At 42.8% G+C, this 23,609-nt stretch overlaps 1 protein-coding gene, 1 long non-coding RNA gene and 3 other non-coding genes across 9 annotated transcripts; all 5 read right to left on the bottom strand.

The window, feature by feature from the left end:
* Positions 1-2,232: 2,232 nt before the first annotated feature.
* LOC149696789 (uncharacterized) lies at positions 2,233-8,252 on the bottom strand. Of its 5 annotated transcripts, XR_016382454.1 has the most exons (4): positions 8,161-8,239; positions 3,425-3,765; positions 2,944-3,160; positions 2,233-2,873 (listed from the first exon to the last, which is right to left on the bottom strand). It is a non-coding gene; the product is annotated as an uncharacterized LOC149696789 (long non-coding RNA). The 5 variants fall into 5 exon arrangements; XR_016382453.1 differs by lacking the exon at positions 3,425-3,765 and having other exon boundaries at positions 8,161-8,252; XR_016382452.1 differs by having other exon boundaries at positions 2,944-3,765.
* A 3,637-nt stretch (positions 8,253-11,889) lies between these two features.
* On the bottom strand, positions 11,890-13,090 carry LOC149696790 (uncharacterized). The gene is made up of 8 exons (XM_089867377.1): positions 13,052-13,090; positions 12,943-12,988; positions 12,774-12,876; positions 12,619-12,700; positions 12,412-12,556; positions 12,290-12,354; positions 12,184-12,230; positions 11,890-12,118 (listed from the first exon to the last, which is right to left on the bottom strand). Exons 1-5 carry the CDS (start codon positions 13,088-13,090, stop codon positions 12,503-12,505), a joined length of 324 nt encoding a protein of 107 aa, XP_089723503.1. The 3' UTR covers positions 11,890-12,118; positions 12,184-12,230; positions 12,290-12,354; positions 12,412-12,502.
* Positions 13,091-13,615: 525 nt separating this feature from the next.
* TRNAL-CAA (transfer RNA leucine (anticodon CAA)) lies at positions 13,616-13,737 on the bottom strand. The gene is made up of 2 exons: positions 13,700-13,737; positions 13,616-13,661 (listed from the first exon to the last, which is right to left on the bottom strand). It is a non-coding gene; the product is annotated as a tRNA-Leu (tRNA).
* A 256-nt stretch (positions 13,738-13,993) lies between these two features.
* TRNAL-UAG (transfer RNA leucine (anticodon UAG)) lies at positions 13,994-14,113 on the bottom strand. The gene is made up of 2 exons: positions 14,076-14,113; positions 13,994-14,039 (listed from the first exon to the last, which is right to left on the bottom strand). It is a non-coding gene; the product is annotated as a tRNA-Leu (tRNA).
* A 67-nt stretch (positions 14,114-14,180) lies between these two features.
* TRNAL-CAA (transfer RNA leucine (anticodon CAA)) lies at positions 14,181-14,302 on the bottom strand. The gene is made up of 2 exons: positions 14,265-14,302; positions 14,181-14,226 (listed from the first exon to the last, which is right to left on the bottom strand). It is a non-coding gene; the product is annotated as a tRNA-Leu (tRNA).
* Positions 14,303-23,609: the final 9,307 nt, after the last annotated feature.

Genomic DNA, 23,609 nt, shown 5'->3' on the forward strand with positions numbered 1-23,609 from the left:
TAACTATTTAGTTTACTAGTGACTGATGGACTTGCAAACTCGCGACTGAAAGTAGTTCAGACATTTATGCTCCTTGGTTTAACCATAGCCCACTCGACCACGCGCATCACGATGCAAGGTCGCAAGCTGTTCGCGCTATAGCTAAATTACCGAGATTTGTTTTAAACGTATCTAGTTTTATGTTCTTTTCTATTGCTTCGATAACCTTACTTAAATCCTTATTATACCTTCAAATCCCTTTTAAAACATTACAACATTACCAGCTACTCTGTTCTGACTACAAACACAAATCGAGGAAGTTCTAGCATACACAATAGCAGACGACGGTAACCGCGTAACCGCGAATTAGCACAAGACCTATTTTAAGGGAGTGAACAGGCCGTATAGCTACGCCAATAAAACGGTCAACTACGGCGAAACTCTGATGACTCGCGACTTTTGGCCATTTTCATACTTTTCCTCTCATCCACTTTTGGTAATACTAATGCATCTAAATTGGGCGCTAATTTCAGGACTTAATTTACATATTTCATCAGTGGGAGTAAGGTCAGAACAAAAAATAGTAAACTTACAATCATAAATGATTTGATTTGGTTAATGTTCGTTGTTAAGGGGAATATTTTCCTTTTCAGCAGTGGTCTCCATTGGAACATCTTTCCACTCAGTGTCGTTAGGGTTATGTTGATCATCTTCATCCTCATCTTCGGGATCATATTCAGCTTCTTTCTCACCATCCTTCAACGGCTTTTTTACTTTCTCGAGTTTTTTACGCTTCTGAATACTTCGAGTCTCTGTCTTCCTCTCCAACTTTGGCTACTTTCTGTTTATGCTTACCATGAATAGCGCTTTCAAACTAAAAAACAAAACAAATATGTCACTAAGCCTTAGATAATATTAGGCATGTGTGAGTGCTCGAAAAGGTTCGAGTACTCGATCGAGCCGAGTAGCCAAATTGAGTTCTCAACCATCTCTCAAAAACCCTGGATGAGCGAAATCCTACCTATGAGATCTGCGAAGGGGTTTAAGTAAGCTTAATTCTTATTAGCTCTTGAAATGGTGTGACACAGAACCAGGTCCGATATATAAGACGACTTTTGATTGGCTCTTAGTTTGAGTTATTCGAAGCACGCATGATGCACATGATGCAAGGCAAAGAAATTATTCAATCATCCTACGTTAGCAGCGTTGTTGGAGGAAATCGGCGCCATTTTTCCCGCCGACAAAAAACTAAAGGCTGTTTCAAGTAGGGCTGTGCGAATACTCGAATTTTCGAATAGTATTCGTTTTATTCGAATCGATTATTCGATTCGACGAATCGAATTTGCCATTTGTAGAAAAACGAGTATTCGAATCACGAAACGATTATTCGAAAAGAAATTCGAATAACCGATTTAAATACGAATACAGCTCCCTAAACCGAGTAATCGTTTCTAAAGGCTAAAATTCGAATAGAAAACGAGTATTCGATTGGAGATGGGGGGAACTGTGGTCACATGACATGTATGAAGCGGTTTTGTTTATGGAATTACAACGTGATTGAGCAGTTTGCGATGTTTTGTTTTTCTCTCACGAAATACTCAGTCTTAGCGTAGGAACCAGAGAGAAAAGAAAAATTCCATTCTATGGGGGAACTACATTATTTTTAGACTGCTACGTGTATTTAGGAAACGATTAATCGTTTTGAAACGAATATTCGTCTGGTAAAACCGATTAATCGAAAAAAAAACGATTACTCGAACCAGTCTTTTTGAAAAACGAGTAATATTCGATTGAACGAGTACTCGATTCGGATTTCGAATTAGAGATTTATTATTCGATTCGGTTTGAAAAACCACTATTCGCACAGCCCTAGCTGTTTGATACTTGTTTTTATTTATTTTCGTGATTCTGTCTTAGCAAACTTAGCATAAGGTTAAAGGCAATTAGTTCCTTCTGAAACTTGCTAGAATAATCAAAAGTCGTCTTATCTAAAAAGAAGAACATTTTTTAGGCTCGAAACCCGATTTTTGACTAAACCTGAAAGATCGAGAGCTCCATAAGAAAATCAAAGCTCGGCTCGAAGCTCGATAAGAAATAAATTCCAAGGCTCGAAACTGAAAATCGAGCGCTCGCACACCCATAGTTAATATAGTGGTTAGACAGATCATATTTTAAATCAAACGTCACTAGGCCTTGCCAGTTAAGCCTTGGCGAAGTTAGTGGTTAGACCATTTATATGTACAAATATCTCGTTAGAGATCATTCATATTTTAAATGAAACGTCACTAGGCCACGGATGTGTATTGTAGAAGGAGTTGAGACTAGGCCTCTAGGGCCTAGACATAAGCGTACTAGTGTTCCACGCACAATTTTCGCGCATACCGAGCCAATGTAAACAATCTCTGACGTCACGTGTTTTAAAGAAGGCGTCCGTTTTCTTCTTTCCTGGCTTAATTCTTTGAATATCTTCCATATTATAATTAATATAAATAGAAATAATAGTAAAAATAAAAATTTAAATAAGATTTGCAAACCGTTGAGAAACTCCCGTCACTCGAACTCGATACACAAAAGACCGAGGCTTAACGTTCGTAGCTCGCGGCCATCTTTATTGTTTACATTGGCTCGCCTAGGTTTGGAGGGAGGGTCAAAATTCATACCCCCTTTTTATGGACAAATAGATCTAGCTTTTTTTAGTAGAGGGGAAGCTACGAGTCTCTACTCCTTCTACAATACAGCTCCGTGACTAGGCCTTGCCAGTTAAGCCTTGGTGAAGTTTGTGGTTAGATACGATTACTTACGGTATTTTGAATTTCGCAATTTTTGGAAATATCTTGGATTAGGTAAACTACGTTTTCGCAGCCGGGTGTAGGGCAAGAATTATCCAAAAAATCCTGCGAAAATTAATATTTTTTTTAATGAGAAAGTTCGATGTTGGTCGACCTCGTCAGACGTTTCCCTTACTTTTTCAGTTTTGCCCATTTCGCCTCGAACACGCCTCCAACATTGAAAATGATATTCCACGTGGCAATTTCCAGTGCAAAACAATTGGTAGCAACCTCTGATATTGCATGGGGTCAGTGTAATAGATGTTTCTAGTGTAGGGACAAGAATTTAAACGACAAACTGCGTCAGGTTTCGGAGCGAAACGACACTTATATATTAGCTCGGAAAGCTCTTCCTGTAAAGAAATTATTTACGATTATTGGAAGGCAATCGACGCGACAAAAAGATGCTTTGGGTTAAAACGGAAACCAGATTGCCTGGCCCAATATTATCAAAAGTATATAGATATAAAAACAAAAAGTACACTTCATTAACAATTCCCTGCCTTTGACTGTAGACGATATGTAAACTGAGAATCAAACTACCCTCCGCTCAACCGCCTACAGGAATTAACCAATTAGGGAAGACCTTTATGTCATAGATTTATAGAAAGTAGTACATGAAGCTAGCGATCCGAACGTTCATTTTTGGTACTATAGCTAGCATCTGCTATTTTACGAGCCTATAGTGGGGTGGCGTAGCGGTTAGCTCTTTCGCCTCGCAGAAAGAGGATCCCGGGTTCGATCCCGGACTGTGGCACCGGGTGAGAATCTGGGAAGAAATCCTTCCGCGTAGAGTTTGCAAGTTCTCTCCCCGCTTGTTAAAAGGAGTGAAAACCCGGATTCTCCTTTCCATCAAAAAGTTGCAGAGGTTAACGGTAATAGTTAGTGTTGGGCGCTGTAGGTTAGCTGTGGCATAGGGGCTAGCCACCACCCCTCTATGCATTGTAAAAGGACCCACCTGTAAACAAGCCACGGGTTTAGTGTGTAAATCCCTTCATAGACAAAGCCTAGATTATTATTATTATATTCACTGCTTTTTCCCTATGGTAGGTCGGGAAGGTAATCATACGCAGCTGAGGGGGCAACACTATTCTGGGATAAAGGAGGGCTGATCATATTACATGGCGCGAGCAAATTTCAATTAACGAAGTGTACTTTTCGTTTTTATATCTATATACTTTTGATAGTATTGACAGTTTCAGATTAAGTTACATTAGCCGCTAAATTATACAAATTAGGGCTCACCACAAAACGAATTTATAAAAATTAAGGCACTATGACCGCAATGAAATTACGCATTAAAGAGTTACTGCCATAATTTTCGTCATCCACAAACTTAAAATGGGAAAAAATCCTTGAAAAATCTAGTTTATTATGATATGTTTACTTTTGTATTTGGTTTATAAAATTGCTAAATTTTGTTTCGTTTGATGACGTAGTAAGGAGAAATTTTAACTTTAGATGTCGCTCACGTGATACTTGTTAGTGTCTCAGCGCCGCGTTAAGCCTATTTTATTCAGATTCGCGCGGCATTAGTAGACTAGAGAGTCTTGGGCGCTCGCGCTTGGCTTTTCCGCGAGATGCCTTGAGTGACGTAGCAAGGAGAAAAACCCGCCAAAAATCTTCTCCGCAAATTTGCTTTTGCCCCCAAATTTTAAGTTTTCGAAGTGTTTTTCTGTGTTTTCCCTGATATTTAAATATTTATTATGTATATTTTTGGAATCAGAAGAGTTTAAACTCTCAAAAAAGTAAGGTTTGCTTTAGATTTGAGATAATTTTAAATCAGTTCGGTATTCCTTTAAATGAAACCTAATCTAACGTACCTCGATTGTGGCCTTTGCGTATCTAAACATTACCAGATACAAAGTCCAGTCTAAAAAGCCCTTCAAATTGATGTTCCAAAAGACCTTGATACACCAGAAAAAATACAGACTCTATTCATCGATCCCAACGCACTCGACCCTACCATTAAACAGCACTTTGAATTGATATTTTCACATTCAAATTCCCTGACTTTCCAGCTTTTCCCTAACCCTTTTATAAGATTTTCCCTGATATTTTTAGGCCAAATTGTTATTGCTCTAAATATAAGAAAAAGAGCACAAATTCGATTAAATTGAATATTAATATTTAACGTAAAACACAGCAGATTTCACACTCCTCGATTTCAGTGCCTGGTCACTTGTGATCTCGCTAAAACGGCGTTTAAAACGCCACATAAACGCGGAGATTTTAACAAACTTTTATCAAATTCCCTGACTTTGTTGAAATTCTTAATATTCCCCGACCTTTTGGGTCAATTTTCAAATTCCCTGACCCGTAGCAACTCTAATTAAAACAGTGCTTCAAATTGATATTTCAAGTGACCTTGATAAACTAGAATTCAAACACTAATTAACTCCCCCAACGTACAATGATTTGTGAAACTAAAATTAGAATAACCTAATTGCGCCTTTTACTTGGTAAGTGCAGCAATTTTCCCTTCCCCTAAGACGCGACGTGCATTACCTAAAACCCTAATTAAAATGATAATAAATAATTAAATTGAAACTAACTCTGGCTAATGTTAAAGTCTTAAGGCCCGTTTTCAATCAACTTGGCTTTTTTGGGAACTTTTGACGGGCTTTCGAAGATAAAAAATCTTCCAAAAAATTGAAATGGAAAAGCTGAAACTCGTATCGTTTTCAAACAAGCTTCAAATGAATAAAAAATTACAAGTGGGCGTGACTTATTTATAAATTACATTTTCATGTGTGTAGACGTCATTTTCTTTACGAAAAAAGTCCTAAACCCGTAGCAAAACTGAACGCGCCGAAACACTAGCTGCCTTTAATGTAAAAAACATGCAGATAGTTGTAACCATGGAGACTGTATGCTTTAATCTAATTGGTGAATCAAGATTGACGACACTTCTAGCGCTTAAACAAAATGAGAAGCAAATATCAAACTCATTTAGATATCTGCTTCTCTAAGGTTTAAAGCCTGAAAAGACGAAAAGCTGAATTTGAAGCTTGTTTGAAAACACCAAGATTTTTTGCTTCGGCTTTCCGCTGCTACTTTTGAAGCAAAAGCTTAATTTTTGTTCAAAAAATCTTGATTGAAAACACGCCTTTACTCATTCCTGTAGCCATATTTGAAAACGAAGCTATAAAATGTTTGTTTGTTGGACTTTCTATTTAACTTTTCCCCGTGTTTATTTTTACGCTAGAATACTATAATGGTTTATTTATTGATAAGTTTTTTCCTAAAGCGTGACAAATACCATTATAACTATTCCAAGCAAGCGTAGAAATATATTTATAGAAATGAGAACTAACCTCGAGTCTCTCCTTGATTGAAGTTTCGTCAATAACTTTTCCCGTTCGTGGCCAATCGTGTTGCTTCAAGACTGAAACGTTTTTTAATCAGTTCCTGGCAATGTTTTAGAGGTAGAAGCGCTTCGTCAAAACTGAGAAATTAAAAATACACGTTAAAAATTAGATAAGAGGGTTTCCTGAAAATTCCACTTTCAAATTCCTAGCTGCTTTTTCAAGGTTTTCCCAGACATTTTCCTGTACTTTCCCCTGATACACCAAATGATGTTGATGTCAAGTGGCCATTTTAAAGCGAATGACAAGGTTCGTTTGAAAAACAACCTCCGATTCATACAACAAAAGATAGAATTAATTTCTGTGAATTCGAAAATATCAAGCTTTTAATTCTCCGATTTCTGGTTTTTTTGCAATAATGAAATGATTTGAAATCCTCTTTTTAAGCGTTGCCTACGTTAATCAAGGCCTGTGCGCGGTGGCTTCGAAGGGGGCGACTTTTAAGAAACGCGACTTCTTATTTTCTCCCTACTTTACCGCGAGATCGCATTGATAGCTGCACCGAAACGCGCGCGAAAATGAGTATTTAAAATTCCGAGCGCGAGAAAATGAAAACATGGACGAACCAATACTGAAGGACGGATGGCAGAGGGAGAAGGTTGAAAAATACTTGTTAATTCGCCATCTAGCGGAAGATAGTAGCAAACCGGATAGTTGGGGTCTTATAGGGGATTCAACGTTCTAAAGACTGAAGCAGCTAACGTCTTATTTTGTCTAGATGGCGCTAGCGTTTTCCGGGATTTGACTCGGTATTTCTCACAGCCCCCCTCCATTTCGGGGCTGAAAAGGGGGAAATAAGCTTAACATTGGTTGTTTAGTCGCTTAGTATGGGGCTCTATGGGCTGCCATCCAGCTAATAGCGCCTCAGGTGAGAGAATTTGGCAACTTAAATTACCAAACGAAAAATAAAAATCGGCGCCGCGCACAGGCCTTGATTAACGTAGGCAACGTTTTAAGAAAGGCTAAAACGTTACCCCGTAGTCTGACGTCACAGATATATTTTTCACGTGAGATGGTGCCACTCTCTCCGCTATCAGACCCAGAGTTTAGACTGGCGAGAAGATCGAGACGCGTATATGATTCCCGCGCTTTTTTTTCTCGCGTCATAGTGATGTCATAAAACTGGCGAACAAGCTCGACAAGACCAAATTGTTTTTTATCGAAACTGAGTTTTCGTGATTTTTCAATGGATTTTAAAAATGGAAACTTTGGTTCAATTATATTAAAAACTTGATATTTTGAAAGTAAAGACTTGAAGTGTAACATAATACCACTTTCGTGGGAAAATATGATATGAAATTGTAAATTCGCATTCCCTTTAATAATCCCCAGACATTCAAGGCCCATTTTTAACATTCCTTACCTATTTGCCCGGTTTTAAAAATCCCTTTTAATTTTTGCCTATTTTTAAAATCTGGTAACATCTTTGGCCTACTTTTAAAATATCTAACGGATGGGCGACTTCGTCTATTGCTGGAGAAAATAAACTTGATAGGCCTACTTTTAAAATCCCTTACATATTAGGCCATTTTTAAAATCCCTAACACATTAGGCCTTTTTAAAAATCCCTAACACATTAGGCCATTTTAAAAATCCCAAACAAATTAGGCCATTTTTAAAATCCCAAACAAATTAGGCCATTTTTAAAATCCCAAACAAATTAGGCCATTTCTAAAAACTCAAAAACTTACGCCTATTTTTAAAATCATTAATTTTCGTCTATTAAATTCAATAGAGCTATCTCATTCGTGACGTCAGTTCCTAGGTTAAACGTCACAGGCTTAGCTTTAGCAGTGGGCGGCCATGTTTGGTACCGCTTTGGTTTTATGGGCAAATAGCATGGGTGACGTCACACAAAGCATTCTGAGATAATTCTATAACGTTTTGCTTCCTGTTTTGAAATTCCCTCACATTTTTCCCTTTTGGCCAATTTTCTTAAATTACCCTTCCCCCCTCGACCTGATAAATATTTTTAAAATACTTACCGAAACAATTTGATTAGAACCAATCCGGTTGCGTAAAATACAGCTGGAAAGTCATGGTGATTATGGTTTTTTCCAATATCTTCAAAGTAATGAAGAGCTTTTTCTAAACTCTATTATATTAATAATTATTAATAATATAACAGTTAAATTAATTAAGTTTATTACTTCAAAATCTCCAGCAGCGTGAGAAATTCCAAGGGCATATTTTAAAGGAAGCAAATCTTTTTTGTAAAGAAAATATTACCAAGTTTCAAAAAATAAATTAAGGTTTACTTCAAGAAATTAACTTAAGTAAATAAGAAGTTTCACTAACCAATGAGTCCGCGATAGTTGGAGCTTCTTCGTACTCTTCCACGGCGCTGCATTCGTTATTAGCCAATAAGAACTCTGATCCTCGTTTAGTTTTGTTTCTGAATGATTTCAATAACGTCACTGTATTGTTATTGCAAGGAACATCTTGTTCTTCATCTTCTTTACACTCTCCCACTTCAAGAACAATTTGGGCTTTTTGAAACGCTTGGACATTTTAGCAACAAAGCTTCAAGTGCTTGGCCATTTTCTAATGACTTTTCTTTCAGAACTGTTTGGGCTTTATCTTCTGGGTCCGCTTGGGATTTATCTTCCGGAACCGCTTGGGATTTATCTTCCAGGACCGCTTGGGCTTTATCTTCTTGAAGTGCTTGGGCTTTATCTTCTAGAACCGCTTGGGCTTTATCTTCTAGAACCGCTTGGGCTTTATCTTGTAGAACCGCTTGGGCTTTATCTTGTAGAACCGCTTGGGCTTTATCTTGTAGAACCGCTTGGGCTTTATCTTGTAGAACCGCTTGGGATTTATCTTCCAGGACCGCTTGGGATTTATCTTCCAGGATCGCTAGGGCTTTATCTTCCAGGACCGCTTGGGCTTTATCTTCCAGGACCGCTTGGGATTTATCTTCCAGGACCGCTTGGGATTTATCTTCCAGGACCGCTTGGGATTTATCTTCCAGGACCGCTTGGGATTTATCTTCCAGGACCGCTTGGGATTTATCTTCCAGGACCGCTTGGGATTTATCTTCCAGGACCGCTTGGGATTTATCTTCCAGGACCGCTTGGGCTTTATCTTCCAGGACCGCTAGGGCTATATCTTCCAGGACTGCTTGGGATTTATCTTCCAGGACCGCTTGGGCTTTATCTTCCAGGAGAGCTTGGGCTTTATCTTCCAGGACCGCTTGGGCTTTATCTTCCAGGACCGCTCGGGCTTTATCTTCCAGGACCGCTTGGGCAAAATCTTTCGAGATATCTTCCAGAGCTAGTTTAAGAAGTGGTAGCGACTTATCTCTGGGAAGCGCTGGCTTTCCTTCATCTTCGTCCGAATCGTCTATTAATTCAGGCATGGAAGACGGGACATTTTTAGATACTTCATCGTTCTCGGGGAAACTTCTACCGGAAGACATCACTGAAAAATTTTAAATATCCAAATTTAAGTAGAACCTGGCGGCTCGTGAACAGTTCTAATAAAGAAAACCAAATTACACTTTTCGCGAAGAGTACGTGAATAAAGAAGAATATCCACATGATAACGGCATGTTTCTAAATCGGGACAAAGTTCTTCACTTTTTTCCACACTGAGAAAGACCTGATCCAACTTTTTTTGCCCTTCATAGGCTAATGCTAGTTTTTTGTAAGCCTAAAAAAAGAAAAAATATGACGATTACCAGCAGATGTCACTGCAACGTAAAAATCTGATATTAAATGTAATATCAGTGACTGATACCAATCTCAGATTGGTTTGCGCTAGGCTTGCGCGAGTACTCGCATCATCCACACGCGAGTCCGAGTCTGAGTACTTAGTAGTAGCTCAGTAACACTACTCAACGAGTTCATTTTTCCCCTATGCGAGTCTCATTTTTCTTTAAACTAGGCCTAGTTTAATTTTTGTCGGGTTAGTCCATTTCTTCGCGAAGGGTCAAGACGCAAGCTACATGACGTCTTTCAGTAAGTACCATAGACCACTCGATCATGCATTTAGCAGGCATGATCTAGTACGCTATGTCGCTACACAACGCTTTAGTTGACACGCGCGATAAAAGTCCGTGGCTGCTTTGTCGCTCGTCAGTGCAGGCGCAGTTACACTAGGTTAGCAAAGGCTTCAATTGTCACGCGCAGTACGCGTTCTATTCCACGTTGGTACTTTAACTAAACCTAGAACACTGATTTATGATAGTTCTAAATAAGTTGCCGCCTTTTCGAAGGAATTATTTTTAGGGGTGTGCGGGTACCCGATACCCGAAGATTACCCGTTGCGGGTATCGGGGCGGGTACCCGACCCGAAACCCGACAATGAGTTTTCCAACTATTCGAAACTACTCGGGTAGTAAAAAAATACTCCCCCCCCCCCATTACCCGTGTCAAGCCGAAACGGTTGTCGGGTTATTCGCGGGTACGAAAATGGGAATCAGAGGTGAAAGGGGACCACCCACTGCCCAGTTTAAAAAGAATCGGAATTTTTAAGAATGAAGAAATGCCTGGAAACACTGTTTCAAGGTGAAATATGGTTTACATAAGGTGATAGTTTCTTTCTGAAAAAGACTAGAATCACCGCACGCAGCGCGACACACCTATATCATCCCATTGCCAGTATTCTGTGTTGAAATAAGACTAAGAGTTAAGGAGAAAGCGGAACCAAAAGTTAGAGAAAGCATCACTAGGAAATAAATTAAATATAATAGCATGGATAAAGAATGCGCGTGAGGAAATTTGTTTTCACTCTACAGGATCGGCAACTCCCTATCTCGAACGACAGAATATTCTGTATATACTCTGATACGCCATCCTTTGGCAGCACGCGCAAAGCTAGGTCTCTATGTAACCTAGCTTTGTGCCTGCTGACAAGAGACGAGCCTCGAGCTAAAAAGTTCGCGGATATTTTAAATCCTGAAGATCCTGAAGTTTTTTGTCTCTTGACAGCACGTACAAAGCTAGGTTATATAGAGACCTAGCTTTGCGCGTGCTGACAACCGATGCTGTAACAGAGTATATACGGAATAAGCTGTCGTTCGAGATAGGGAGTTGCCTATCCTGTAGAGTGAAAACAAATTTCCTCACGCGCGTTCTTTATCCATGATAATACATTGAAGAACCTAGAATTGACTTCAATTCAGATATAACTTTAAAAATATTGTACTGAAGGGAATTTTTGAAGGAAGTATCTATTTATTTAACCCTAATTATCCGAAAAACATTTGGGTACCCACCCCGATAGCTATTTGTCTTAACTTTAAATACCCGACTGTTACCCGACAACCATTTATCGGCTAAGCCTAATTACCCGAATACCCGAAAAAAATTCGGGTACCCGCCCCGATACCCGAAAACAAAATTTTTTATTACCCGAACCCGATTCGAAATTGAAAAATCACTACCCGCACACCCCTAATTATTTTTAAATTAAATATTCGCAATTGGACTCGCACACCTAAACATTAGGACTCGCACATCTCTAGTTTGTGCCCATCGACAATTTACCTTGCACATGTGTGGATTTAAATTAATGACCCGTGTAGCATCCAGTTTGGCTTCCCTATATTTCCCTAGTCGAAGATAAGCTTCAGCTCGATTGCTATCAATTATATCGCAATATTGGCTAAAAAAATTAACACTTAATTAGTCAATTACTCATTAGTCCTATTACAGGGTTGCCGCGGAATTTTCAGAACCAAATTTCATTACTTTTTCAATAGACTTCCCCAGAAATTTTACCAACTAAAATCAAATTCCTGACTTTGCTGATTTTTTTAAAATTCCCTGACTTTTCCGTGACCTTTTTAGCCCATTTTCAAATTTCCTGACTTTTCCCTGATCCGTGGCAACCCTGTATTAGTATGCACGCTTACTTTTCTCCAATCAGTGTTGAGTAAGTTTTAATAGCCGTGTCATAATCTCTCGCCTTGAAAGAATCATTACCTCGCTCTTTCAATGTCTAGTACCAAATGTAAAATTGTTACGCCATTATTTAAAAAAAAACAAAAAGCGTATTATAATTACCATTTGTTGCGGTGTTAAATCGCTACATTTTAAATTTTCATCAAAAACTGAAAAATGTTCATGATATATAAAAAATGAAACGAAACATTGGGAGAAATGAACTTACAAACGCAAGTGCAGATGATACAGGCTGTTTCAATCTCTTTTTCACAGGATATTGTTGAATATTTCCTTTAAAACCTTAGGTTTAATCACAATTATTTATAATTATTATACTTTGCGCCTTACCTTGTGATCTCATATGAAGCGTCATCTCTTAATTAATTGCGAGGCTTTGTCCAAATGAAACTTCTTTACGCTTTGACATTTCGAAATAAGCTCAACCCACCGAGTCTCTTACTTTCTCGCACTCGGTGGACGCGCATTTAAACAACTTAAATAGAATTTCCCCAGATTTGCAATTAATATTAAATTATAAAAATGTACACTTCTTACCAATAAAATTGGACCAATCGCTTTTGCCACTAGTTTGAAGAAGTTTACAAAACTAATTAGGTCATCAAAATTTAAACCGTCGCTAAATCAAAGAATTTTTCAAATAAGACGAGTTATTACGTTTATTTTGAATAGAAAAAGGATTATTTTCGTACTTTATTCCCGCAGACTTGACCCATTCTTTATACATGGGGTGGTTTGGGTTAGGATTTTCAAATAAAAGTGGCTCCAAAACTTTCCCTCGATAAACGTAATAATCTAAATTACACGATTAATGTTAGTAAAAAAATATTAAATATAGCTGAGCTCGAATTTTGAACAAACCAGGAGCAAATTTAATAGAATAAGCTGTTCTAAAATCATGTATCGTCTGCAAATATTAAAAGCGCTATGAGATTGAGTTCAGTTTCGCAAAAAAAGGTCTGGTTTTTACTTTATGACGTTTGCAGCCAACAAAATCCAAAATCTCCATATAGAATCCGGTAGGATAGTTAAGTAAAGTAAAATCCTACCCCCCTTGAGTCTGGCGCCTTAGACCGCTCGGCCATCCTGACGTGGTCTATTGTAATTTGGACGTTTTATAAATTACATCTCTTGCAGTTAATTTATTAAATTATATCGTGTCAGAAGAGGGCTTCGAACCCACGCCCTCATACGAGGACCAAAACACAGACTCACGTTGTGAACGAAGGAAAGTAAGCCCCTTGAGTCTGGCGCCTTAGACCACTCGGCCATCCTGGCGTGGTCTATTGTAATTTGGACGTTTTATAAATTACATCTCTTCCAGTTAATTTATTAAAATATATCGTGTCAGAAGTGGGATTCGAACCCACGCCCTCATACGAGGACCAGAAAACACAGATTCACGTTGTGAACGAAGGAAACTAAGTCCCTTGAGTCTGGCGCCTTAGACCGCTCGGCTATCCAGACGTGGTCTATTGTAATTTGGACGTTTTATAAATTACATCTCTTGCAGTTAATTTATTAAAATATATCGTGTCAGAAGTGGGATTCGAACCCACGCCCTCATACGTAGACCAGAAAACACAGATTCACGTTGTGAACGAAGGAAAGTAAGCCCCTTGAGTCTGGCGCCTTAGACCGCTCGGCCATCCTGACGTGGTCTATTGTAATTTGGACGTTTTATAAATTACATCTCTTCTAGTTAATTTCATAAAACATATCGTGTCAGAAGTGGCATTTGAACCCACGCCCTTATACGATGACCAGAAAACACAGATTCACGTTGTGAACGAAGGAATCTAAGCCCCTTGAGTCTGGCGCCTTAGACCGCTCGGCCATCCGGACGTGGTCTCTTGCAATTTGGACGATTTATAAATTACATCTCTTCTAGTTAATTTCATAAAACATATCGTGTCAGAAGTGGGATTTGAACCCTTGCCCTCAAACGAGGACCAGAATACACGGATTCACGTTGTGAACGAAAGAACTAAGCCCCTAAGTCTGGCGCCTTAGACCACTCGGCCATCCTGACGTGGTCTATTGTAATTTGGACGTTTTATAAATTACATCTCTTGAAGTTAATTTATTAAAATATATCGTGTCAGAAGTGGGATTCGAACCCACGCCCTCATACGAGGACCAGAAAACACAGATTCACGTTGTGAACGAAGGAAAGTAAGCCCCTTGAGTCTGGCGCCTTAGACCCCTCGGCCATACTGACGTGGTCTCTTGTATTTTGGACGTTTTATAAATTACATTTCTTCCAGTTAATTTATTAAAATATATCGTGTCAGAAGTGGGATTCGAACCCACGCCCTAATACGAGGACCAGAAAACACAGATTCACGTTGTGAACGAAGGAAACTAACCCCCTTGAGTCTGGCGCCTTAGACCGCTCGGCCATCCCAACGTGGTCTCTTTTAATTTAGACGTTTTTTGAATTACATCTCTTCCAGTTAATTTCATAAAACATATCGTGTCAGAAGTGGGACTCGAACCCACGCTCTTATACGAGGACCAGAAAACACAGATTCACGTTGTGAACGAAGGAAACTAACCCCCTTGAGCCTGGCGCCTTAGACCGCTCAACCATCCTGACGTGGTCTCTTGTAATTTGGACGTTTTATAAATTACATCCCTTGCAGTTAATTTATTAAAATATATCGTGTCAAAAGTGGGATTGGAACCCACGCCCTTATACGAGGACCAGAAAACACAGATTCACGTTGTGAACGAAGGAAACTAAGCCTTTGAGTCTGGTGCCTTAGACCGCTCGGCCATCCTGACGTGGTCTATCGTAATTTGAACGTTTTATAAATTACATCTCTTCCAGTTAATTTATTAAAATATATCGTGTCAGAAGTGGGATTCGAACCCACGCCCTCATACGAGGACCAGAAAACACAGATTCACGTTGTGAACGAAGGAAACTAACCCCCTAAAGTCTGGCGCCTTAGACCGCTGGGCCCTCCTGACGTAGTCTCTTTTAATTTTGACGTTTTATAAATTATATCTCTTCTAGTTAATTTATTAAAACATATCGTGTCAGAAGTGGCATTCGAACCCACGCCCTTATACGAGGACCAGAAAACACAGATTCACGTTGTGAACGAAGGAAACTAAGCCTTTGAGTCTGGCGCCTTAGACCGCTCGGCCATCCTGACGTGGTCTATCGTAATTTGAACGTTTTATAAATTACATCTCTTCCAGTTAATTTATTAAAATATATCGTGTCAGAAGTGGGATTCGAACCCACGCCCTCATACGAGGACCAGAAAACACAGATTCACGTTGTGAACGAAGGAAACTAACCCCCTAAAGTCTGGCGCCTTAGACCGCTGGGCCCTCCTGACGTAGTCTCTTTTAATTTTGACGTTTTATAAATTATATCTCTTCTAGTTAATTTATTAAAACATATCGTGTCAGAAGTGGCATTCGAACCCACGCCCTTATACGAGGACCAGAAAACACAGATTCACGTTGTGAACGAAGGAAACTAAGCCCCTTGAGTCTGGCGCCTTAGACCGCTCAACCATCCTGACGTGGTCTCTTGTAATTTGGACGTTTTATAAATTACATCTCTTGCAGTTAATTTATTAAAATATATCGTGTCAAAAGTGGGATTTGAACCCTTGCCCTCAAACGAGTACCAGAATTCACGGATTCACGTTGTGAACGAAAGATATAAGCCCCTTAAGTCTGGCGCCTTAGACCGCTCGGCAATCCTGACGTGGTCTATTGTAATTTGGACGTTTTATAAATTACATCTCTTGCAGTTAATTTATTAAAATATATCGTGTCAGAAGTTGGATTCGAACCCACGCCCTCATACGACGACCAGAAAACACAGATTCACGTTGTGAACGAAGGAAAGTAAGCCCCTGGAGTCTGGCGCCTTAGACCGCTCGGCCATCCTGACGTGGTCTCTTGTATTTTGGACGTTTTATAAATTACATTTCTTCCAGTTAATTTATTAAAATATATCGTGTCAGAAGTGGGATTCGAACCCACGCCCTCATACGAGGACTAGAAAACACAGATTCACGTTGTGAACGAAGGAAACTAACCCCCTTGCGTCTGGCGACTTAGACCGCTCGGCCATCTTGACGAGGTCTCTTGTATTTTGGACGATTTATAAATTACATCTCTTCTAGTTAATTTCATAAAACATATCGTGTCAGAAGTGGGATTCGAACCCACGCCCTCATACGAGGACCAGAAAACACAGATTCACGTTGTGAACGAAGGAAACTAACCCCCTAAAGTCTGGCGCCTTAGACCGCTGGGCCCTCCTGACGTAGTCTCTTTTAATTTTGACGTTTTATAAATTATATCTCTTCTAGTTAATTTATTAAAACATATCGTGTCAGAAGTGGCATTCGAACCCACGCCCTTATACGAGGACCAGAAAACACAGATTCACGTTGTGAACGAAGGAAACTAAGCCCCTTGAGTCTGGCGCCTTAGACCGCTCGGCCATCCTGACGTGGTCTCTTGTAATTTGGACGATTTATAAATTACATCTCTTCTAGTTAATTTCATAAAAAATATCGTGTCAAAAGTGGGATTTGAACCCTTGCCCTCAAACGAGGACCAGAATTCACGGATTCACGTTGTGAACGAAAGAACTAAGCCCCTTAAGTCTGGCGCCTTATTATTATTATTGTTGATGAGGCGGGGCTCACGCCCTAGCACCGATGCCAAAGGCATATTGTGCAACCTCAAAATCAGGCCTTGAATAGGCCCGTAGCCGCAGCGTAGCGAAGAATTCGCTCCACCGTAAAAGAGGAGACCCGCGAGGGCTCCACAGTGTGTGAATCAAAATGTTCTAGTCTAAGCGAGGCGAAGAAGTCGCACTCGCAAAGTACGTGAGCGGATGTTTCTTCCTTCTCCTGGCACGACCTGCAGAGGGGGTCGTCAGCAAGACCCATCAGATGGAGGTGCCTATTTAGCCGACAGTGTCCGGTCAGAAGACCGGTGGCCAGCCTAATTTCCCATCTGCTGAGCGAGATTAGGTCTCTAGCACGAGACCTGCAGGGACCATTGACTAACTGTTTTGTCTGTTTCTGGCCATCCATGTCATGCCAGAGCTGGTTTTGTATGACAGTCATCCTGTCATGCAGGCTCCGTTTGACATGCCCGTAGGGGATGGGGACGGCCGGCTCCGGCCCCAAGAGCTTGGCCTCCGCGCCCCTTTTCGCAAATCTATCGGCTTGCTCATTGCCATAATAACCGCTATGCCCTGGCACCCAGTACAACAGAACCCTGTTGCAGGACGCCAGTTGCGCTAGCAGATCAAGGCAGCTACGCACCAGTTGAGAGGTAATCTGACACTGGTCCAGCGCATTCAGGGCGGCCTGACTGTCAGAATAGATCCTCACAGTCCGTCCGTTATACCCTTTGTTAATGCAGTAGTCTGCGCAATAACAGATCGCGGCAATTTCCGCTTGGAACACACTAGCAAAGGTGCCCAGGCAAGCAGAAAAACCGACCCTTGTAGTTTGGCAGTAATAGCCGGCGCCAGTGCCGGAATCAGTCTTGGAACCATCGGTGAACCAAATAGTTTCACCCCCAGTGCCAAGAGGCAGCAGGTTAGTCCACTCGGCCCGACTGGGAAAGTGGATGCTGAATGGCTTAGTGAAATCAAAGCTGGTAACGGTTTTGTCAGAGCACATCGTTAACGACGGCTCAAGTGCAGCGTACTCCCGAAAGAGCTTCGTATGGCTGTAATCCCAAAGTCTTGGAACCCAACAGCCATTAATGTGGAGCCTGTAGGCCCCCATGACAGCCTCCTCCTCAATGAAAAGATGAAGAGGTAGCATGTCAAGAAGCACCTCCAGGGAAGCAGTTGGGGTCGATCTCATGGCCCCTGTAACACCAATGCAGGCAAGCCTTTGAAGCTTGCGCAGGGCAGCCTGCACCGTCTTCAGCCGGACCCTTGTCCACCAGACAAGTGCCCCGTAAGATAGTATGGGTCTGATGATCCCAGTATAGAGCCAGTGTACAGCCTTGGGGTTGAGGCCCCAAGTCTGGCCGACTGAGCTCCTGGTCCTCCAGAAAAGCATCTTGGCCTTCTTGATACACCGATCAAGATGCGGCTTCCATGTGAGTCTGCAGTCAGAGGTCACCCCCAGGTATTTTACCTCGGAGGACTTTGTCAGGACCTGGCCAAAGAAGGAGATATCATTGAACAGATCCTTAGTATTCTTCCTCGTAAACGGAACAAGGACAGTTTTATCAGGATTAACGGAAAGGTTAACCGCCTGACACCATTGCTCCACGCTATAGAGAGCAGATCTCATAAGTGTGGTGACAGTATCCGGGAACTTCCCGGTAAAGACTATTGCTACATCGTCCGCATACCCGAAGCAGCTACAGCCCCCAGCACCCCCGAGTCTCTCCAAGAGTTCGTCCACCACCAGGCACCACAACAGGGGGGAGAGCACTCCACCCTGAGGGCAGCCCCGGCTGGTAGTCACCCCTAGAGAGTCCCCAAGGAGGGACGCCGACACCTCGCGGTCGGTAAGCATGGACTTGATCCAACGGCCAAGAGTGTCGCTGATGCCAAATCTCTTAACAGCTTCAGTAATAACCGAGCTAGAGACCTTGTCAAAGGCCCCCTCAATATCGAGGAAGACGGCCAGTGAAATTTCCTGAAACTCGAATGCCCTGTCCAGGCAATTCGTGAGGCCGTGAAGGGCCGTCTCAGTTGATTTACCTTTCTGGTAAGCAAATTGTGAAGAAGAGAGAGGAGTTACCGAAAGTACCTCGTCTCTAATGTACCTGTCCACCAGCTTCTCCAGGATTTTGAGGAAGAAGGAGGTCAGGCATATGGGCCTAAATGCCTTCGCCTCGAGGTAGGAAACCTTCCCGGGCTTGGGAATAAAGATGACCCTAGATCGCTTCCAATCACAAGGTATGTGACCGAGAGCAATGCAAAGTCTATAGATTTTGCATAACGGAGAGGCGATGTGGTCTAAGCCCTCCTGCAAAAGCCGAGGGAAGACCCCATCGGGTCCCGGAGACTTGTAGGGCTCAAAACAGTTGACAGCCCAACGAAGCTTGGGAATCGTAACAATCTGCCTGGCTACAAGCCAGTCCTCTCTCTTCGCCCTGTGCAGAACAGGGTATAGAGAGTCAGGGTTTGTTGGATTGATTGGAGTGGAGTCAGGGAAGTGGACCTCCAGCATATGCTTGAGAGTCTCAGCCCCAGACTTAGTGTACACACCCTCCTGCAACTTAATAGTGTTAAGACGATGTGTGTTGTCGTGCGCTAGGATCTTCATGACCCTAGCCGTGGCAGGGACATTGGAGACTTGCTCACAGAAGGTCCGCCAAGAGTCCTTCTTAGCAGCTCTAATGGCCCTGTTGTAGGTATTAAGGGACTGCCTGTATCCAGTCCAGTCTCCCGTGCGCTTGGCTTTGTTGAAGAGCCTGCGCGTGTATTTCCGAAGCCGGCTGAGTTCCGCATTCCACCAAGGGACAAGCCTCGAGCGGTTAACGGTCTTGAGTGGGCAGTTCCGGTGAAACGACTCAATGATAGAGCTCTCTAAGTCACCAGCAGCCCTATCAAGTTCGTAAGGTGAAGTGAGTTTAGGGGTGTGACCATCTCCGTAGCGTAGGATAAGGTCTTCCTTATAGCCGGTCCAATTGGTCCGTTTTGGATTGCGTACCTCCGTCCCCGCCGGGACAGAGGTAGTCGCGACAGTAAAGCAGATGTGCCTATGATCCGACAGAGACGGCTCAGTAGACACATGCCAGTTAGACACGGAAGACGCGAGGTTTTCCGTGGCTAGCGTGAGGTCAATGACCTCCCTTCTATTAGAAGTAACAAAAGTGGGTTCATTGTTTTGATTAAGAATATGGAGTTTACAACCAACTAAATATTCTAGTAAATCATCACCTCTCCTGTTGCAGTCAGAACTGCCCCACGTGATGTGATGAGCGTTGGCGTCGCAGCCAATGATTAGTTTGTCCCCTCTCCTTTCACATTGATCGACCAAATTGATCACCTCAATTGTCGGGAGAGAGTCCGCGTCGTGGGCAAAGTAAGCAGAGGCGGCCGTGATAGTCAACTTGGCATTCCCAGTGGCCAGGACTAGCTTCACGGCCGCCGTGTCCTGGGACGTGTACAGCGGTAGAGAGATACAGCAAAGATCCCTCCGAACCAGAATACACGCCCTAGGTCTAGCAGCAGTATGGTCATAAAATAGTGACCCTGCCGCGTCAAGACCGAGGATTTTGCCATGACATATCCACGGTTCTTGTATGAGGGCCAGATCAAGACCCTCTATAGCAAACCTCCTGCAGAGTACCGCAGAGGCCGCCTTACTATGGTGCAGATTGATTTGAATCGCACGTAGCGTCCCCATGGTCCTTAAGAGAGGGGTTCAGAAGGGACCTAGCTACACCTCATCAGTCCCGAGAGGGCCAGTGGCACCTCCCCCCCTTACAGGCAAGCTCCCAGTCCCAAGATCCTCCCCCTCACCAGGACCACTAGAACGCTCATCGGCTGAACCCCGAAGGGTCCCATCCGATTCTTCCAGTAGGGTGGACTCATCCATGGAAGAACAAACTTCCGAATGAGCCCCCCCTCCCCCTCTGTGCCTAGAGCAACGCCAGAGAGCTCCACAGCGAGATCCCCCATCTCGCTATTCCCAACCCCTGCCGCAGACTCGGCTACAGTGGTTTTAGTGGCTTCCGTGTTCTGAAGGAGTTTGAAGGAACCCTTGTCCACTCCAGTGTAGCCCACGAAGCCAGCATTCTTAATGGCGTCCAGCGAGGAGCCATCAATGGACAGTACCCAGTATCGCACTGCCCTGTCCACGTATGTCCGAATGCACTTCCAGTATTCGGTAGCAAAGCCATCGTTAAGGGCCTTTAGGCGCCGGAACAGCACCGCCGGCTCTTTAGTGATCTGGTCTCTGGTGCGGAACATTACCTTAAACGGCTTAGGGAGTTCGCTAGCCCTCATTACTGAGAGCACCGCATCCCCCACCACCGAGTCGGCTATGTTTTCCTTCAACCATTGACCAGTGAACGTATCCTCACAGGAGTATACCAGGGCCCCGGCCGTCAGGCTAAAATTCGCAAGGCGCGGTAGACGGCTCCCCGAAGGTATCCCATCCAGCGCCCCTAGAATCGCCTTCTGAATAGGGCCCACGTCCTCCTCCGTGATGGCCGCCTTCGGATAGCCTTTTTTAAAAATGGCCATCTTCTCGGCGCTGGCAACGGCACTATAGGACTTAGCCTTTTTAGCCGCCGCCTGCGAGGTACTGGGCGAGGGAGTCGAATCCTCCGTTCTAGGCCTCTTCAAATGGGTGTCACGTGTCGCCGCACCCCCAGCGGGGGTGGAGACCGTTCCAGACCCAGATTTGGCCTTTTCCCGAGCAATCTGTCGTTTACGGTGACGTTGCACGGTGCGTTTCGAAGCCTGACCAGTCACACGCACCGATAAATCGGCACGAGTATCGCTGGATACAGGCCCTAGCGTAGTGGTATCAGTGTGGGTTCTGCCCTGAGCAGACCCCTGCACCGTAGGTTTAGTAGTTTTGGAGTTGTTTTTGTTTGAGGTTTCCATAAGAATCCCACGAGTAAGGGGGCAAGTAAACGGTCACCACCCGGTAGTCCCCCACCCGGGTGGAAGGCTAGATACAACGGGGTGTCGCCTGGTGCCCCGAGGGGACCGTTAGCGATACCGCAGTTTTACTTCCCCGGTACCATGCAGCCCTCGGCACGATGCCTCAACACCTTGGCTTGGGAAGGACGCGTATCCGCTCAGCCCACACATCGCAGTGGTTACCAGCTCTCACCACCGAGGAGGTGTGATACATCGCATTGATGAGGACCCAAGCTAGCGTGTGTAAAGTTAAGAACGCGAGCGGGAAGCCAAAGCAAGGGGGGGAAAGAGAACACCCCACAAGTCTGGCGCCTTAGACCGCTCGGCAATCCTGACGTGGTCTATTGTAATTTGGACGTTTTATAAATTACATCTCTTGCATATATCGTGTCAGAAGTTGGATTCGATCCCACGCCCTCATACGACGACCAGAAAACACAGATTCACGTTGTGAACGAAGGAAAGTAAGCCCCTGGAGTCTGGCGCCTTAGACCGCTCGGCCATCCTGACGTGGTCTCTTGTATTTTGGACGTTTTATAAATTACATTTCTTCCAGTTAATTTATTAAAATATATCGTGTCAGAAGTGGGATTCGAACCCACGCCCTCATACGAGGACTAGAAAACACAGATTCACTATGTGAACGAAGGAAACTAACCCCCTTGCGTCTGGCGCCTTAGACCGCTCAACCATCCTGACGTGGTCTCTTGTAATTTGGACGTTTTATAAATTACATCTCTTGCAGTTAATTTATTAAAATATATCGTGTCAAAAGTGGGATTCGAACCCACGCCCTCATACGAGGACTAGAAAACACAGATTCACGATGTGAACGAAGGAAACTAACCCCCTTGCGTCTGGCGCCTTAGACCGCTCAACCATCCTGACGTGGTCTCTTGTAATTTGGACGTTTTATAAATTACATCTCTTGCAGTTAATTTATTAAAATATATCGTGTCAGAAGTAGGATTCGAACCCACGCCCTCATACGAGGACCAGAAAACACAGATTCACGTTGTGAACGAAGGAAACTAACCCCCTAAAGTCTGGCGCCTTAGACCGCTGGGCCCTCCTGACGTAGTCTCTTTTAATTTTGACGTTTTATAAATTACATCTCTTCTAGTTAATTTATTAAAACATATCGTGTCAGAAGTGGGATTCGAACCCACGCCCTTATACGAGGACCAGAAAACACAGACTCACGTTGTGAACGAAGGAAACTAAGCCCCTTGAGTCTGGCGCCTTAGACCGCTGGGCCCTCCTGACGTAGTCTCTTTTAATTTTGACGTTTTATAAATTATATCTCTTCTAGTTAATTTATTAAAACATATCGTGTCAGAAGTGGCATTCGAACCCACGCCCTTATACGAGGACCAGAAAACACAGATTCACGTTGTGAACGAAGGAAACTAAGCCCCTTGAGTCTGGCGCCTTAGACCGCTCGGCCATCCTGACGTGGACTCTTGTAATTTGGACGATTTATAAATTACATCTCTTCTAGTTAATTTCATAAAACATATCGTGTCAGAAGTGAGATTTGAACCCTTGCCCTCAAACGAGGACCAGAATACACGGATACACGTTGTGAACGAAAGAACTAAGCCCCTTAAGTCTGGCGCCTTAGACCGCTCGGCAATCCTGACGTGGTCTATTGTAATTTGGACGTTTTATAAATTACATCTCTTGCAGTTAATTTATTAAATTATATCGTGTCAGAAGTGGGCTTCGAACCCACGCCCTCATACGAGGACCAAAACACAGACTCACGTTGTGAACGAAAGAAAGTAAGCCCCTGGAGTCTGGCGCCTTAGACCGCTCGGCCATCCTGACGTGGTCTCTTGTATTTTGGACGTTTTATAAATTACATTTCTTCCAGTTAATTTATTAAAATATATCGTGTCAGAAGTGG

The sequence above is a fragment of the Phalangium opilio genome, unplaced genomic scaffold (assembly GCF_054372755.1).
Source record: "Phalangium opilio isolate 3A_F unplaced genomic scaffold, DU_Popi_V2 ptg000021l_1, whole genome shotgun sequence".
In the NCBI taxonomy this organism is placed as follows: Eukaryota; Metazoa; Arthropoda; class Arachnida; order Opiliones; family Phalangiidae; genus Phalangium; species Phalangium opilio.